The 19,138-nt window shown below is 46.0% G+C and overlaps 1 protein-coding gene across 8 annotated transcripts in view; it reads left to right on the top strand.

Moving 5' to 3' along the window:
• The window catches only part of TBC1D30 (TBC1 domain family member 30), a 79,507-nt gene extending 60,602 nt beyond the window's left edge, over positions 1-18,905 (top strand). For 3 of the 8 annotated variants that reach the window (XM_036299963.1, XM_036299964.1, XM_036299969.1), the window contains 7 exons: positions 38-143; positions 8,361-8,473; positions 9,376-9,444; positions 10,547-10,686; positions 14,651-14,857; positions 15,019-15,078; positions 17,892-18,905. In XM_036299963.1, coding sequence (XP_036155856.1) covers positions 38-143; positions 8,361-8,473; positions 9,376-9,444; positions 10,547-10,686; positions 14,651-14,857; positions 15,019-15,078; positions 17,892-18,658 — 1,462 coding nt within the window. In that variant the 3' untranslated portion in view covers positions 18,659-18,905. The remainder of the gene's footprint in view (positions 1-37; positions 144-8,360; positions 8,474-9,375; positions 9,445-10,546; positions 10,687-14,650; positions 14,858-15,018; positions 15,079-17,891) is intronic. The other 5 variants (XM_036299967.1, XM_036299970.1, XM_036299968.1 and 2 more) reach the window with 3 other exon arrangements.
• Positions 18,906-19,138: the final 233 nt, after the last annotated feature.

The raw sequence follows: 19,138 nt of genomic DNA, 5'->3' as shown, positions 1-19,138 counted from the left end.
TCCAACACAATTCCTTGTCCTGTCCTTCTGCTTCTAGGCAGATAGAAAACTGTGAAACGGCAGATGAATTCTACAGCACCATGGGGCGCCTCACCCAGGAGATGCTAGAGTGTGATCTTCTAGAAAGCCACGAACTCATGCAGGTGAGTGGGCAGCTCCGCCCCGCCGTGGCCCGGGGACTCGGGCACCGTGGGAACAGGCGGTCCAGAGCAGTGGTCTTGGGAAAAGTATTTGGCCAGCCTTCAGATTTAATTTTTCAATTGACCAAGATACTATATATATAATTTGATAAGAATCTTAGCCATGTCACAAGAGGAAAAAAGAAATGAATGATGTTTATTGTGGCTTTCATTCAAACTTGTTGCTTAAAAATCACAAGGTGCAATACAAAAATAAATTTAAAAAACTGAAGAATAAAACCCCAAATCATCAGATGCTTATTCTCAATCTGATTCTTAGCCTTTTAAGGGGAGACTTGTGGGGGTGAGGTAATTATTTGGGGGGAGGCATTACTGAGGATAGGAGGGAGATCGTTGTAATCAGCACTTTGGTTTGTTTTGCCCACATTTTCAACTGATGTTATATGTGGGTCATAAATTTCAACATGAAAGACTTGAAGGGTTTTGTTATTTTGTGGCATGTTGCTCTATCCCAGTATCATATTTACCGAGTCACTCAGACAGAAAAGAGTGAGTGTCGGAAGGAGCAGAATTGTTGACACTCTCTCTTCCACTAGGTTCTGTAACATAACTTGATCTCCATTCTCCGATGCTTCTGACCTCTTTCCTCCCGGTTCTTCCTCTTGCCCACTGACCAACTGTAGGTCTTTCCAAGGTTGTCCTCGGGCCTTGGCTACTTCCCCCCCTCTCCTCTTTTTCTTGTTTTCAGCGTTTACTTTTATGTTGGGTTCCATGCCTGAGGTCAATTTTGGGGCCCAGCCAACAGGTTAGAAAACAAATACTCAAGCCCTGATTTAGGACATAAGACTCATGGAGCTTCCATTCCTTTGTTCCTGTCCCGGTACTGCAGCTCCTTTTTGGAATTCCTAATGTTTAGCAGACAGTTACTGATTTGTTGAGAATATTGACCACTTAATATAACTTCCCTGAACATTGATATTTTTTAGTTCAGTTTTTCTTTCCATTCTCATCTCTTTTCTTCCTTCCTGTCTGTCTCAGAGGAGGAAGTGTTCTGATACTGACATCTTTGCTTGATTCCAACTCTTCTCACATTGCCGTTGCTTCCTCACTCACTCTCTCGGAGGGAAGTACCTTTTACTGCGCTTCCCTTTGTGTGCCAGGTCCATGCCTGACATTTTCTTTTACATAATATTTTTTTTATTGATTTCAGAGAGGTAGGGAGAGAGAAAGAGAGAGAGATAGAGATAGAAACATCAATGAGGAAAGAGAATCATTGATCGGTTGCCTTCTGCATGCCCCACACTGGGGTCGAGCCCACAACCCGGGCATGTGCCCTGACTGGGAATCAAACTGTACCTCCTGATTCATAGGTCAACACTCAGTCACTGAGCCATGCTGGCTAGGCTACATCATTTTCTTTTAAGACATTCTTAGATGATGTCCCTCCTCCCAGATTCCCTCTGCTCTAATACAATCAGCATTTTGCTGCCAGAGTAATAGTCTAAACTTACTGCTTTGGCCATTTCACTGTTATTCACAAAACCTTCAGTGCTTCCGTGTTATTAACTATAGGAAATAAAATGCTCCAGCCTTGTTTCCAAGGTTCTAAGTTAACCTCTGCAAAGATTTATTGAACATCTGTACATGTCAGAAGTCTTCCTTGGCCCTGACCAGTGTGGCTCAGTTGGTTGGAGCATTGTTCCATACACCAAAAGGTCTGGGGTTGGATTCCCAGGGAGGGGACATACTCAGGTTATGGGTTCAAACCTGCATTGGGGTGTGTGCAGGAGGCAACTGATGTATCTTTCTCATATGGATGTTTCTCTGTTTCCCTCTCTCTTCCTCTCTCTCTAAAACCAGTAAAAATTTATCCTTAGGTGAGGATTAAAAAAAAAACTTCCTTGAATACTAATAGCAGTTGGTCAGACTCTGTGTGTGCATGTGTATGTGTGTGCATGCGTGTGCCTGTGCACATGGGTGCACACACATGCAAGTGTGTATATGTGTGTATGTGTTGGAGGCAGTGGTGCAGAGCAGAGAGGCTGTTCCTGGTGGAGGGGGGCAGGGTGAGAGGAAACCTCTATTGTGTGTGAAGGAAACTACCAGGGGTGTGGTATTCAGGGAAGGGTTATAGAAGACCTCAACCCTTGTTGAGGAGCTTGGCCTTGATCTTTTAGTTCGATGGTTGTGAAATGGAGTTCTTGAGCTTGCTGGAGTTCTAGGACTTCTATGGAGCCTTCAGAAAGGGAAGCACAACTGTGGAGCTGAAAGGTTTTAAGGAGAGGAGGGGAAGGGTCTGAGTTATTTCTTAGGTCGACTACATGGGTGGCTCTGTGAAGGGTGGACTTGACGGGTCATGTTTGATAACATGAGGCCTGTGAGGAGCAGTAAAGGGTAGAAACAAAAATGGAATAGAGACAATACTTAGAAGGTGAAGTTGATAGGACTTGGCCACAGAAACGATGTGGTCTGGTGAAGAAAGAAATGGAGGGGACAAGGGCAATCACACATTTCTGGCTTAGAAAGAGGAGGGCAGGAAGATGAGTTAGCTCTCCGAGAGGCTGCATGGAGGTGCACTTTGGCTGTCCCGTTACTCACCTGTCCAAAGGTATTCCCCACCCCTTCACAACCAGAACCTATCACACTGGTCATAGCTCTCTTAGTCCATGCTCATGCCAGTTGAGGGCTTGTGCTGCCCTCTCACACTATCTGTGAAAATATTAAACACCCATCTAGATCCTATCCAGTCTCCTTCCTCCCCACCCCCACACAGCCTCTGTACCTCGGCCCTCATTAATTATGCCTCCTCCGTACTCCTTCAGTATTTAACATTTCCAACAATTGATTAATTGCTATTACAGATTATTTGCTACTGTTTGGTATGTGTTCATCTTATTTCTCTAATGAGGTAGCAAGCTCCTTAATGCTAGGGGCGTCAGATTGCTCTGTATCTCCATGACATCTATCGAGTTCTGAGAATACACCTGGTTGCTCAGTGAATACACAGAATCACAGAACATTAGAACTCGAGGCAGTGGTTTTCAAAGTTGACTGTGTATAAGAAAGTTGACTGTGTTTAATGCATTAAAACTCAGGTGTTTGCTCCATGGGTGGTTCTGAGGCAGATGGCTTAAAAAAAATACTTAGAGAAACTCTGGCTTTAGAGAAGCTTAAAGATTAACCTAATTCTGCCACTTTACAGAGAAGAAGCTAAGACTTGGAGAGCCAGCATCTGCCAGTTTCTTAGGTTGTCTAGTGGCAGACCCAGGACTGGAACCCAAGGCCCTGACCCCTGGGCATCCTACATGCTTATACCTTATTTTAAAAATGTCTTTCTAAAACTGAAATCCTCCTTAGAAGAATAAGACAGCATTTTATTTTACTTAAAGCCCAAACATTGCCAGAATGAATGAGATATGTTGAGATCTACACCTGTCGTCATTGTCCTCTAGGAATTCCCAACCTGAGGGATTAGGAAAGAGGACCCTTCATTACCTCTTAAAGGGAATCCTAGAGGGGAAAATGTGGGCTGGGGCTTGATAGATTAGTTCCCCTTTTAGTAGCATTATTTTTTTTCCTGCCAAAGAAAACATCTGGGTGATGATAAACTGAGCTTAATTTTATACAACTTATGTTTTCATGTTTCTTATAAAAACATGTCAATAATGAAAAAGAAATAAGAATTTCTTTTCAGCAGTGCCTAAATATAAATGTCTATGGGAGTGTGTGTTGGTAGGTGGTTTTCCTTGGCATCGTAGAGTATTAAGGAGAGAAATGCTGACTATCATTTCAAGCCACTCTTTTTCAGTGTTTACTCGTTAAAAACAGTTAGGTCAATGGCTGGGACCCAATTATGGTGCACCTTCAGTCTGTCCGCAAACCTGAGATGGCTCCGGGTGAAACGTGGACCGTGTGTGAGGTCAGAGAGGAGACGAAAGGGTTCTCCCTGCTTGGTCTTCTCCATTTCTTCCAGCTCTAAGTGCCTGACACAAAGTACTGTTTTTCTCCCCTGTAAATCACATCACTTTCTTTTATTAGCAATGGCTATTTAAAAAAATTGAGAGTGTTAGAAAAGGAGATTGGGAGCCCTAGCCGGTTTGGCTCAGTGGATAGATAGAGCATCGGCCTGAGGACCAAAGGGTCCCAGGTTCAATTCTAGTCAAGGGCGCATACCTTGGTTGCCGGCTCCTCCCCTGCCCGGGCCCTGGTCAGGGCTAGTGCAGTAGGCAACCAATCGATGTGTTTCTATCACATTGATGTTTCTCTCTGTCTTTCCCCCTCTCTTCCACTCTCTCTAAAAATTAATGGAAAAATATCCTGGGGTAAAGATGAGAGAGAGAGAGAGAGAGAGAGGAGAGAGAGAGAGAGAGAGAAGAGAGAGAGAGAGAAGAGAGAGATTGGGGGAATGCCAATGACAAAGCATAGATAAATTTCAGAATGACTTTTGACAGAGTCTCTCATGAATTCTTTTAGGGCAATGTAAAGAAAAGTGAGTCAAATGTCACTATTAGAAGGGTTCGTAGGTGCTTGGAAAAACAGAAGCCAAAGTTCTTGTGGATAATAATTTACTGCTTCCTGCGGCAGCTCTCATGTGCCACAGGCGGGATCTGCCGTGGGATTGTTGGCTGTTTTCCCTCAGTGAAGGGGTGGAAATGACAAGAATGCGGATGCTTGTTCAATAGAAAGATGATGTTGATGAATTAGTGCTGTCAGAAATGGAAACCGTCTGCCGTGCAAAACAGTGCGGGCTGGGCAGTTCGGCAGCGCCTTTGTGGCCACCTGTGGAGCTCCTGGGAGGGAGGCAGCTCCTGCCTGGGAGGGAGGTGGAACGAAATTATGTTTGTTTCTCCTGACCCTCGGATTCTATGCGTCTCCCTTACTTGGGCTCTGAGACGATGAGTAAAATTTCTTTCTTGGAGTCGGTTGTAAATCCGTGACTTACAACGTTAGAAACCTGGAGCTACGCAGGTACCCTGAGCACTGGGGGGCTGTGCCAGGGAAGCTTATGTTCGTGGGATCAACATGCACCCCCACACATGAGACCCTCAAAGGACTGAGTGCATGTGTGCGAAGAAGGACGATACACTGTTTTTCAGGCACGCTGGTTTCGTCTTTGAAGGATTAACTAAAAGCAGATGATAGAGAAAGGAAGAGCAAAAATAGAAAATGAAAGCTCAGTGGAGCCAGTTTTCTTTTGGTCGAATGTCTTTGGTTGCGCGGTCTTGGAAGGAGCTGGCTCAGAACCCAGGCCATCTACCCCGAGACAGGACAGGACGAAGTAGGGGCAAAATGTATTGTCGATTTCTTTTTCTTTTTTTTTTTTTAAATATATTTTTATTGATTTCAGAGAGGAAGGGAAAGGGAGAAAGAGATAGAAACATCAATGATGAGAGAGAGTCATTGATCAGCTGCCTCCTGCATGCCCACACTAGGAATCGAGCCCACAACCTGGGCATGTGCCCTGACCGGGAATCAAACCATGACCTCCTGGTTCATAGGCCGATCCTCAACCACTGAGCCACACCAGCCGGGCTCCATTCCTTTCTTATAAATTTCCTTCATGAGGCTGGATAAAGAATTCTGATAACTTTTTCTAAAACTGGCAACAATAAAACACAGTGAACCTTCAGCTAATTTACCCCACTAATTGTCTTCAGTGAGACATTTTACCTCATTTGGAAGAAAATTTGAAATTTATAGCATTAATGAGTTCATCTTTTAAGCTTGAATCGAAACATCATGGGTTTCTTAAATACCTGAACCAAGTTTCTAAATTGTTAAGGAAGAAAGGCCCCGTGAGTGAGGGGCAGGCTGACTCTTGGTGCAGCGGTAGGACCACACTTGGTGTGTGGTGGTCAGAGGCTGGTGCTGCTTGACTGAGGCCCCCATGGAGGTGCCCTGTCCTGGACCTAAAGTTGGGGTGCTGAGGAGAGGATGTCCCTTCTCTCCATTTCCCTCAAAGGGTTTATGGAGCTAAGACAGGACCTAGAGCAAGGAAGAAAGGATTCTGTGTTGGCAATAAGGCAGCTTCTTGAGGGATGAGCTGTTGGCAGCCTTGGTGGGAGCACAGAATGTGCGAGGTCACTGTGACCATGTTATGAATGAAATGATAGGAAGTATTTCTGGCATACAGAAACGTATTACAAATAGTATTACAAAACTCACACCCATCACCCAACTTAAGAAATAAGCATTAGCAACACATTTGGACACCCTCATATGCTTCTCTCTGATTTCCCCTCCCCTCCTCACCCCACTTCTCCCCTTTCCTTTTAAAGGTAATCACAATCCCAGCTTTCACACCCTTCATTTTTCAGAGGAGGGAAACGAGGCCCAGAGAGGTTTGGAACTGGCCAATCTGAGACTAATGGGAACCACAAGGTACCTCCTGCTTCTCTCCATGGGGAGCAGCTCACTGTTAGTAAATTTGTACGGCGTCTCAGCCTTGTGGGTATAATCAAATGTGTAGTATATAGAATGGCTCAGAGATGACTCTTTGGTCCCTATGATCTGTGTAGCTTTGGACAATAGGCAACGGAGAATAGAGGGGAAGGGATTTTAGCCAACACTTACTTGTGTAGAATCTTTGGGTGGTACAGTAAGATGTAAGTGGATACCTTATATCTGTTTGGGAAAGGTCTGATGGACAATCTGTTTAGAATCAAATGGCGGTGGGCTATCCCAGTGGTGGCTCTGAGCTACAAAGTCAGACAGCAGCACAGTCAGGCCCCTTTCAGAGCCCTCCTTTCCTGCCCATGCAGATAGTGCACGTCTCCGCTCAGCCTTCAGAACAACTCTCCTGCTGAAATGAAAAATACCACTTTAAAATTTCCCCAGAAAATATCAGGATATTTAAAAAGCTTCCTGGGAGAAAGCTAGTGTGATTAAGATACATTTTCTGCCCTAGCCAGTTTGGCTCAGTGGATAGAGCGTCGGCTCGAGGACGGAAGGGTCCCAGGTTCTATTCCGGTCAACGGCACGCACCTTGGTTGCAGGCTTCTGGCTCTGGTTGGGGGCATGTGGGAAGCAACCAATCAATGTGTCTTTCTCACATCGATGTTTCCACGCTCTCTAAAAACCAATGGAAAAATATCCTTGGGTGAGGATTAAAAAAGAAAAAGATACATTTTCTGGTGAATAAGAACCTTAAGGATTGAATAAATGATATAATTAAAATTTTGGAGCAATTAAATTTTGATAAAATTAGGAAAGCAAATAAGATTATTTCCCTCCTGCTAATAGAATGGCATATAATTTTGAAATTCTGGAGGAAGCACAGGTGTTTTTCTCATTTTTATTTTTAGATTTTTTAACAGTCTGGGCTTTTACACTGTCAGTTAAAAAAAACCCCGAAACCAGCAATTTTCACTTGGACTTTATTCACAGGTATTTGAAAAGGTGTGTTTGGAGAAAGCACTCAGTCCATCACAAGATTGTCCACTTATTTTTATCCAGGCTGGCGTAATGTCTATAAAAATCATTAAACAGAGCTTAAAAAACAAGTACTAGATATGAAGCGCATCGATGGGTTCTTTATTAAAGAAGTAAGGGAGCTGCCCTGGTTGGGTAGCTCAGTTGGTTGGAGCATTGTCCTGTGCACCGAAAGGTTGCAGGTTCGATTCCCCATCAGGGCACATACCTAGGTTGTAGATTCAGTCCTCGGTCGGGGTGTGTACGGGAGGTAACCGATCATGTCTTTCTCCCTCTCCCTCTCCCTCTTCCTCTCCCTCTCCCTCTTCCTCTCCCTCTCCCTCCCCCTCCCCCTCCCCCCCCCCTCCCCCTCCCCTTCCCCTCCCCCCTCCCCCTCCCCCTCCCCTCCCCCCTCCCCCTCTCCCTTCCCCTCCCCCCCCTTTCTCTCTCTCTCTCTAAAACCATAAACATATTCTCAAGTGAGGATAAAAAGGTAAGGGAGCTGTGGCTTGCTGAATTCACCCACCCTCGAACTGAGCAGAAGGAAGTCAGACGGGGCGCCCCCATGGCTCACCCTTGCTCACCAGTTGGAATGCCTGGTTGCAGTCAGGTTGATTTGAAAACTCACCGTTGTGTTTATCAGTGTTCTTTTGTCTTTCTCTAAAGCGGATATTGAAGTAGGATCTTTCCACTCTCTCTGTAAGAGGCAGTTTTTACCTTTTCACACTCAAATCATAATGCCTTTCCAGGACTGATAGAGTTACTTAAGGGCTCCGTTTCAGGCACGGCATTTTTGCTTCTGGTTTTCAGACGGTTTACTCCATGGCTCCGTTCCCTTTCCCACAACTGGCAGAGTTGAGGGAGAAGTACACCTACAACATTACACCGTTCCCCGCTACAGTGAAACCCACCTCCGTGTCTGGGTAAGGTCTCTTTTTTCCCTTCTTGTTTTCGTGTTAGAAGACTAGATACTTTAACTGGTTATTGTAACTTAATGATTGTTAAGCCCTAGAAAGATATTCAAAGTAGTTTGGTTCTTAAAATCTGGATGTTTTTTAAGGTTTTGATGTAAATTCAAAAGAGTGATTTTTAAAACTGTTCTTTCCAAGGAAGACTAGAATATAAACTGAAGGGACCTGTAGCAACCCCACAACTTATTTAAAAATATCAAATATTAAAAAAAATCTCAATAATTAAAATAGTGTAGAACTGAAGCATGAAAAAACAGATGAGCTTATTTAAAATGCTATAAAGACCAGACATTGACAAATACACAGGAATACAGTATATGAAAACTTGGCATATCAAACAGTAGTGAAAAGAGGTATTATTTAGTAAATGGTGCTGGGCCAATGAGACCTACTCTGGAAGGAAATAAAGTTAAAGTTTTTCTTTACATCATACAGTAGGATACATTTCATATAGATGAGAGACTTAAATGGGAAAAAATGAAGTAATAACATTAGCAGAAGAAAATGTGGAAAAATGTCTTTAGTTCTTTGGAATTGGGAAGGCCTTAATAACAGCCTCAAAATAAAAAATAAAAAACAATAAAGGAAAAAAAAAACACTAAGTATTTACAAATAATATTCTGTATGACTAAAACCAAAACAGAACAAAATAGAACCCTCATAAGCAGACACAAAAATATTCATGGAAAAGTATTTGTAATTGATAGCTCTCATAAAGTTCCTAGAAATTAATATGGAATGACCACCCAACTGAAAAATGATGGAAGGATGGGAGTAGGTAGTTTACATAGAAGGCAGCATCAAGAGAAATGTAGCCTGTAACTAGATTGAGAGTCTGTTACTTTGCCTATCAGATTAACAAGAATTCAAAAGGCTGATGTGCACGCTCTTGACAAGGCCATGGGGACACAGGCACATTGCAGGTGAGAGGTTGCTTACTACAGGACTTGTGGCAGGCCATTGGGAAGTACTGTCCAAAATTTGTAATGGATTTTGACCCAGCAATTCTACCTCTATGAATTATCCCACAAATATATTTATACACATGCAAAACACAGGATGTATAAAGGTTACTTATTGCAGCATTGTTCATAATGGCATAATATTGAAACCACTCAAGTGTGCTTCATTAGCGCAGGGTTCCCTAACGTGCACCACATGCATACAATACAGTGCAGCTGTAAAAAGCGATGAGGAAGCTCTTTGTAAGAATATCGTGAGGTTTCTTAAGTGAATAAAAGCAAGGCGCAGAAGAATGTATATAGTATGCTAATATTTATGTAAAAAGAGGAGAAAAATAAGACTATCCTATATAATAAAAGCCCAGCAACAGAAATGGTGGAACGACCAGAGACCAGAAGGACAAGGCCCCTTGCCCTGGCTGGCCCCACACCCCAGGGAGTGGTTAGGGGCAATCAGGAAAGCAGGCAAATTGTTAGGGGCGATGAGGCAGGCAGGCAGAGGTGCTTAGGGGCAATGAGGCAGGCAGGCGAGTGGTTAGGGGTGATTAGGCAGGCAGGTGAGCAGTTAGGGGTGATCAGGCAGGCAGGGAGAGTGGTTAGGGGCAATCAGGCAAGCAGGCGAGCAGTTAGGAGCCAGCAGTCCCAGATTGCCAGTGGGATGTCCGACTGCCAGTTTAAGCATGACCCGCAGGGATCCCTGTGGGATCAGGCCTAAACCGGCACTCAGACATCCCCCGAAAGGTCCTGGATTGCAAGAGGGTGCAGGCTGGGCTAAGGGATACCTCTCCCCTCCCCCACCCCATGCATGAATTTTGTGCATCGAGCCTCTAGTATAGTCATATCTGCTTATCCATGCATAAAGAAACTAAAGGCTAAATAAGAAGCTAGTCACTGCATCACCTGTAGGAATTAGGTGGAACAGCTGGGCAGAAGTTGGGTAGGGATGGGAGACTTTTTATATATATATATACATTATATATCATTTAAACCATGTGACTGAATTATTTTTATTAAAAATGACACTATTTTCTTTGAATATTTTTTTTCTGTTATGTTTTCCAAGACGACATGGTAAGATCAGAGACAGTGATGAAGAGAATGACCCAGATGATGAAGATGCTATTGCTAATGCCGTGGGGTGTCTTGGACCTTTCAGTGGGCTCCTGGCACCTGAACTACAGAAGTACCAAAAACAAATTAAAGGTAAAAAAGGTGGCTCTCTATTTAGATTATCACAATGTGTTGGTTCACTATAGCAGGGGTACTGTTATTGTAACCTATAAATGCCTATTTATTTTCTGAACTGGTTACCCTTATTGAAGGTCTTTATTAAAAGTATCTTCTCTGGACCAGCTGTCGTGGCTCAGTGGTTGAGTGTTGACCTATGAACCAGGAGGTCTAGGTTCAATTCCCGGTCAGGGCATATGCCCAGTTTTGCTGGTTCAATCCCCAGTGTGGGGTGTGCAGGAAGAAGCCTATCAATGTTTTCTCTCTCTCTCCCTCCCTGAAGGGACCTCCCTGAAATTAAAAAATAATTTAAAAAAAAAAAATATATATATACATATATATATCTACACTAATAAAAGAGAAACATGGTAATTGGCGTACGACCGCTACCCTTCCCATTGGCTAATCAGGGCGATATGCAAATTAACTGTCAGCCAAGATGGCGGCCGGCAGCCAGGCAGCTTGAAACTAACATGAGGCTTGCTTGCCTCAGTGACGGAGGAAACCAACGTTCCCCGCCTGCGGCTGCAGGCCTCTGAGCGGGCAGTTTAAGAAACTCTGTAACAAATACCGCAGACTCCAGCCAGCAGATTCGCAACATTGTAAGCAAAGGCCAGAAACCTACTTTCAGCCGAGGCCTAAGAGCTGGAGCCAAGCCTCAAAGCTAAAGCTGGCCCAGAATAAAAAAAAAAAAAGGAAAAAAGGAGCAGTTGGGAGCTTCAGTCACCCGCCAGCCTGAAAACAGCCCTCAGCCCCTCACCCAGACTGGCCAGGCACCCCAGTGGGGACCCCCACCCTGAAGGGTGTGTGACCAGCTGCAAACAGCCATCATCCCCTCACCCAGGCTGTCCAGGCACCCCAGTGGGGACCCCCACCCTGATCCGGGACACCCTTCAGGGTAAACCAGCCGGCCCCCACCCATGCACCAGGCCTCTACCCTATATAGTAAAAGGGTAATATGCCTCCCAGCACCAGGATCAGCGGAGCCATGAGGCCTCCCGGCACCGGGATCAGCATGACAGGGGGCAGCGCCCAAACCCCCTAATCGCCCTGCGGCTCTGTGTGTGACAGGGGGTAGGGTCACAACCTCCCTATCCACCCTGCTCTGTTCGTGACAGGGGAAGGCGCCCCAACCCCCTGATCAGCCCTGCTCTGTGCCTGATAGGGGGGACCTCCCCAACCGCCCCCCCACCCCCCACGGGCCCTGCTCTGTGTGTGACGGGGTAGAGCCATAACCTCCCCATTGGCCCTGCCCTGAGTGTGAGAGAGGTGGCGCCCCAACCCCCTGATGGGCCCTGCTCTGTGTGTGATGGGGGCAGTACCCCAACCCCCTTATTGGCCCTGCTCTGTGCATGACAGGGTACAGAGCCCCAACCCCCCGATTGGCCCTGCTCTGTGCGTGACCGAGGGTGGCGCCGCAACCTCCCCATCAACCCTGCCTTGAGTGTGACAGGGGACGGTGCCCCAACCCCCCAATCGGCCCTACCCTGATCGTGACTGAGGGTGGCATCACAACCTCCCAATCTCCCTGCTCTGTGCATGACTGGGGGTGGCGCCCCAACTCCCCAATTGGCCCTGCTCTGAGCCCGACCAGGGGCTGCACCTAGGGATTGGGCCTGCCCCCTGCCACCCGGGAGCAGGCCTAAGCCAGCAGGTCGTTATCTCCCGAGGGGTCCCAGACTTCGAGAGGCCACAGGCCAGGCTGAGGGACTCCCCCTCCCCCCCGAGTGCACAAATTTTTGTGCACCGGGCCTCTAGTAAATATATATATTCGAAAAAGTATCTTCTGTGTTACTTTCTTATTTAGTAGGATTTCTCTGTGTTATGGGTTGCATGCATAATATATATTTCTTCTTTTTTTATGGTGACTTTGCGCCATACTCGCCCGATTCAACTTTGTATGCTCAGTTCCTTAGCATAGAGCCTGGAATGTAATAGATGCTTGCTACCTTGTGTTTGAGTTTAATTGAATTCATTCTAGACTGGCTTCTCTTTTATAGAGAAGTACCCTCTGAATCTAAAACATTATGGTGTCCTCTCCTTGAATTTGAGAGATAAGAAACTCATTATCTCATAAGGCATTCTTTGAGTTCCTCCACTTAGCCCATGGTTTCTAGTTGCAGAGAGATAATCTCTGCCTACAAGTTCTATTAATAGTTCATTTCTTTGGAACAAAACAGAATGAGTCCACCCCCCCTTTGACTGGACGGCTCTTCGGTTTTTTGAGGACAGCCATCATGTCCCCAACAGTTTTCTCCTTGGCTCAAGTTCAGAATTTCTTTAAGCATTTCTCATAAGATATGATTTTCAGAACTTTTAATAGTATTTATCTTTTTTTTTATTTTCCTCCTCTTCTTCATCATCATCTCATCATTGCTGTCTTTTCTTCGCCATCTTCATCTTCTTCGTCTTTTTCATAGTTCTAGTTTTGAGTATTTTCCCTAAGCCTTGGCTTGTTTTGAGTTTTGACCTGTTTCGTGGTTTGGGTTCATACTTTTTGTGTGTGTGATGTCTTTGGTATGCATTTTCCTCTCATCTTTTTAAAAGGTTTTTAATAATGTGAACCCAACAAGATCCCCATTGATTTTGTAATGCCTTCCACCCTCCCTCTTGTTGCCTGGATATCAGCTTTTGGCTTCTAGCCATGGGATCAATGTGGATTTTAATTCTAACATTTTTGAATCTGCATTTCTGAAGTCTGGGTCTGTGTTCCCTCCCCCTGCCCTCCCGTACTCCCCTTCCCCCCCCCATTTTTCTTTCTGTGCAGGTCTGTGCCCAGGATGACCTGATCATGTTCTCCTGTTTTATTATTCCTGTTTGTTGGGCTTACTTAAGTTCAGGTGTGCAGGTCCCCTTTTAATTTCCTTTTCCTCGCACAAGTGTCTTCAGGGAAAAAAGGAAGTAAACTTGCCAGACGTTTAGCCCTCTAACACTTTCAGTGGCTGTTGGGTTAGTCAGGATCCCTACTGAGGGTTCTCTTTCAGCTGGTTCCCCGGCCAGCTTTGCATATGGTGCTGAGGAGCCCGGGTCTGCCCGCCTCGGCCGTGCAGCCTGGAAGCGTGCTTTCGCACAGTGCTTGTTTCTCTCTCTTGGATGTAATCTCAGTTTTATTTAAGGGACAACCCTGCTGGGTGTAGGTGTCCTGGGAACTATAACACACATAGTGTATGGTCAGGAAATGGTTGTTAAACAAATAAAAACATGCATTTCTAGTGGTAGAGTGATTCGAAGTCTTGATAATTTCATAGAATCTATTTTTAATTTAAAAACTCACTTAAAAAAAAATCCTTACCCACGGATATGTCTAATAGATTTGAGAGAGAGGGGAAAAGGGAGAGAAACATCGATGTGAGAGAGAAGCATCGATTAGCGGCCTCTCACAATCGCCCCAAACAGGGATCAAACTCACAGTCTGGGTATGTGTCCTATTCAGGAGTCGAACCCACAACCTTTCAGTATATGGGATGATGTTCCAACCAACTGAGCCACACCAGCCAGGGCTAAAATCTCACTTTTAGTGGCTGATTAAACACTACAAACTATCGATCCCTTATAAATTCTCACTCATTTATGTGGACTTCTGTACAATGACTTGACATCTGGAATTATATTTTTCTAAGGGCATTTTCAAAAATAACAGTGATTTTTATCTCGAAAAATTGATCTTATGTCTGTATAATAAACAAAGTGGTAATAAAATAAAACTATGAATCCACACAGCTCATTTCAGACCCACAATTAGGCTAATAAGAAAATGCAGAAGTATTTTCAGGACTGATTAAAACAAGCTCTAGACAAATCCTAGTGTACATTTTTTTGTGTGTGGTTTAGAATTTTCTGGAGGTTGTGCTATCACTTTGGGTTACAGTGGAATCAATTGCCCGTTTGTCCTGTTCTCCTCCACTGACACCTCTCCTTGTCTCTGCCGCCGTGAGTACAGAGCCCCGCGAAGAGCAGAGTCTGAGATCTAATAACATTGCGGAGCTGAGTCCAGGAGCCATCAATTCCTGCCGAAGTGAGTACCACGCCGCTTTCAACAGCATGATGATGGAGCGCATGACCACGGACATCAACGCGCTAAAGCGGCAGTATTCTCGGATTAAAAGGAAGCAGCAGCAGCAGGTTCACCAGGTGTACATCAGAGCAGGTAATGGGATTCTTCGAATCCATTTCAACTCTGTGTCAGCCTGTGAGAGGAAGAGCACATGTTCCTGTACTCTCACTGTATGTAGCTCAGCACCCAGAAACTCAGCTGGCACGAGTGATAGCACGCTTAGCATCTCATTTTTTAAAATTTTATTTTATCAGGCTCTCCAGGAGACAAAGACCATGGGTTCTCCTTAGGTCCCAAGGACCGGGCAGTTGATGGTACTGAACACATCTTCGCTGTGTGTGCTTCTGGAGAGGGGTTTACAAACGATCACCATGTTGCAAAGCCGCGCAGTCCTTGGACTTGAGACATTCTGGAGCTGTTGCCTCTGAAATTCCAGGCACTGGAACACAGAACTTAGCGATCTGTGCACGAATAAATCTAGCTATCCATTGGTCACTTAGGGGGTGACATAAAGGGCCCTGTAACCTGAGAAAAAGGAAAAGGCTGTCCCTACGCCTTGCCCATGGGTGACTGTGTCCTGCCTCTGCAGAGAACACAGGTGTAATGCAGTTGGAAATGCTCTTTCCCAAGGATTGTCAGGCTTCTGTTCTTTTTCTGTTTAGTTCCACAAATCCCAGGGAGCAATAATCTGCTTGGTTGTTTAACATATGCTGATTTTGGGATTGGTTTGCTTTGTTCTCGGTGAAATTTGAATGAAAATGATTCCTGTCCATGATTTGACATGTTTTTAAGAGGCTTGTGAGCATGTGACTGATCTTGCCCAAAAACTGAATTTACCTTCTACTTCTTAGGAAGGGTAGGCGATTTCTTGAAGATTCGTACTTTATCCTGAATCATAAATCAATCACAGAAGAAATGAACAGCTGCAGCTCTGCAGTTTTCAAAGCATTGGTACATATGCATCCTCATGTTGTCTTTAAGGATAGTCTAATACAGTGGTTCTAACCTTGGCTGCACATTAGAATCACCTGGGAATCTTTTTAAAATTCTGATTTCTGGGCCTCATCCTCCGGAAATTCTGTTTCTTTGTTGCTAATGTTGTGGCCTCACCCCATAACAAAGAAACAGAATTTCCGGAGGATGAGGCCCAGAAATCAGAATTTTAAAAGATTCCCAGGTGATTCTAATGTGCAGCCAAGGTTGAGAACCACTGGTCTATGAGGAAGGCAAGGAACAGATATTCTCATATACTTTTAGAAGATGAGGAAGTGGTGATTCATGAGGATTTAGCAATCGTATGAGATTATATAGTGATCGTGAGTGGTCCGGACAGGGCTGGAATCCATTTGTTCTAATTCTGTGTATAGTCCTACAACTACTGTATACTAGTAAATCATTGGGTGATATAGTGAACCATCACCATTGTGTGCTGACTCAGCCCAGCGCCTCGTTCTCTAGTCAGGGGTCAGCAAACTATGGTCTGCCGGCCAAACCCTGCTTGCCGCCTGTTTGTGTAAATAAAGTTTTACTGGAATACAGGCATGACCATTGTTTGCATACTGTCTATGACTGATTTTACACTGCCATGACTAAAATATTTATAATCTGGCCCTTTACAGTAAAAGTTTGCCAACCCTTACTCTGGATCATGGTTTATTTGGCTTATTTTAGGGAGAGATTGTTCTAGAGCAGCAGTTCTCAACCTGTGGGTCGCGACCCCTTTGGGGGTCGAACAACCCTTTCATAGGGGTCGCCTAAGACCATCGGAAAACGCATATTGAATATATAAATTACATATTGTTTTTGTGATTAATCACTATGCTTTAATTGTAACAATGAAAATACATCCTGCATATCAGATATTTACGTTACGATTCATAACAGTAGCAAAATTACAGTTATGAAGTAGCAACGAAAATAATTTTATGGTTGGGGGTCACCACAACATGAGGAACTGTATGAAAGGGTCGCGGCATTAGGAAGGTTGAGAACCACTGTTCTAGAGCATTGCTCCTCAAACTCTCCTGTGCATAGGGATCACCTGGGGATCTGTTAAAAGGAAGAGGGTGTTTCAGTAGGTTTGGGTGGGGCTCAGGTTATGCATTTCCAACAAGCTTTTGGTGCCAGTGCTGCTGGGTGGGGCTCACACATGGAGTGGAAGGTTTTAGAGGAGGTGGTGGAGGACAGGATTAGCAGCACCGGTGGAGACTGAACTTGAGCTAGAAACCAAAGACCATAGATTCTGAGACTTAAAGGAAGGAGGGAAGGAAGTTGGTTGGGGTACCAGCCTCCTAGGTTACAGAGGGCAAGAAGTTGAGGTCTCTCAGACCTGAGAGCTTCTGTTTTCATGGAGAATTGGGGGAAAAGTTTTTCTGGGAGTAAGTTGGGGCCTGGGTGGGAGCTTAGGGAATAAGGAAGTCTTGGATAGGTTATTGAAAGGAGTGGGAGAGTAAAAGAAAAAGATTGGTCAGTGGCACTGAGGACCTAACAAGAGAGAGTGTGGATTGTGGATCTGAGGTCGGGGTTTTGCAGGCATGTGGCAGAGGGAGAGGGATGCCTGGGATGTGTGGTTACTGGGGAGGCAGCGGTCCAGATAATGAGCCGTGCAGCTCTCAGAGTAGGGGTGTCCGTGGGCCAAAGATAGACAAGAAGTTAGGAGAGGATTGAGGAGTCAAGGAACCGAAGTGTCTGTCACCAGGTAGAGTTACAGTGGCAGCCTGAGAGCTGGAAGAGAACCCAAGAGAAGACTATTAGAGTTGAGTGTGTTCCATGTCAGGTCGATGTAGGTGACAAGGTTTAGGATGGAACATTTTCTGGATAGAAGACCTCTGAGGTTGAGTCTCAGAGAAAAGCTCCCCCACCCCCAAATCATTAGGCCTCTATTTAGTCACGAGGGATCAGTCTCTGTTCCTTTCTGCGACCTCGGCCCCTTCTCTCCCCCTTTTTAAAGAGGAGGGAATAACCTACCCCCCCCCCCCCCCCCCCCCGCTGGGTTGGAATTCAGTTTCTGCACCTGCAGTCACATGACTCCCAGCGCCTGGGAAGTGCGTGGGAAGGGCTGGAGACTTCTCTGCAGACCTGGTGCCTTGAGGGTATGTCTCACGCCCCCTTCCGATGTTTCTTTCAGACAAAGGGCCAGTGACCAGCCTCCTCCCGTCTCAGGTGAACAACCCTCCAGTTATAAACCACTTGCTCTTAGGAAAGAAGATGAAAATGTCCAACCGAGCCGCCAGGAACGCTGTCATTCACATCCCCGGCCACTCCGGAGGCAAAGCATCCCCCGTCCCCTACGAAGACCTCAGGTCGAAGCTCAACTCTCCGTGGCGAACTCACATCCGAGTCCACAAAAAGACCATGCCGAGGGCCAGGAGCCAGCCGGGCTGCGGGGACACCGTGGGGCTCATCGAAGAGCCGGGCGAGGGCTGCAGGGCCGCGCGCCCGGGGCCCGCGGAGGCGGAGGCGTGCCCTTCGCCTGGAGGCGGCAGCGCGCAAGGCAGCGCAGGGCGCACCATCGAGGGCCAGTCTCCGGAGCCGGCCTTCGGAGATGCCGATGTGTCGATGGTCCAGGTGAAGTTAGAAGCCTTGGAACTGAACCAAAGGGATGCCGCTGCCGACCCTGAGCCCAGGTGGCACCCGCCCCGCCAGCGGCACCTCCCGGAGCTGCCCGAGGCGCCTGGGGAGGACAGAGCCACCGGCAGACCTCCCCACGGGAGCCGCCCCAAGACCCCCATCTTCAGCCCCTTTCCCAGCGTCAAGCCGCTGCGCAAGTCAGCGGCCGCCAGGAACCTGGGGCTGTACGGCCCCACGGAGCGGACCCCGACCGTGCACTTTCCTCACATGAGCCGGGGCTTCAGCAAAGCCGCCGGTGGAAACAGTAGCACGAAGAAGCGGTGACTCCCAGAAACTGCACCCCGAGAGTCACCTTTTTGTGGTGGAGCAGGGGTTCCAGCCACATGGCTCCAGAGGAATTGCAGCTGCCCCGGGAAAGCGTATGGATGGGTCCAGAGGTGGGCCGCATCTGTAAACACAAGGATTGGAGGTTTCACGGTGGGAGCTAGATTAGGGGTGTTTGTCCACCCACTGATAACCGGTACCATGGATTCTTGGTGGCGAAATAAATATTGTGGTTTTAAAATGTAAAGTCTTCCCAATTTTTAATTGTCAGCTGTTTCGGAAAGACGATGTACCCTAGACTCTTAGTCCCTCTTCCTTCTTCCTGTGCTGTGGGGCCTTCAGGGTCCTTTGGGTGTTATTAATGCGCACGCATGCTCCACTAGCTTGGCAAGAACAGGAACTGTAAATAGAAACGAAGTTTCTTAGTTGCAAAAAACTTCCCGATTCCCCGCTTCATGCCCTACTGGGGGGCATGTTTGT

This window comes from Myotis myotis, unplaced genomic scaffold, assembly GCF_014108235.1.
Source record: "Myotis myotis isolate mMyoMyo1 unplaced genomic scaffold, mMyoMyo1.p scaffold_m19_p_3, whole genome shotgun sequence".
Classification (NCBI taxonomy): Eukaryota; Metazoa; Chordata; class Mammalia; order Chiroptera; family Vespertilionidae; genus Myotis; species Myotis myotis.
The sequence above is the reverse complement of the archived record's forward strand: the minus strand, read 5'-3'. Positions and strand labels throughout refer to the sequence as shown.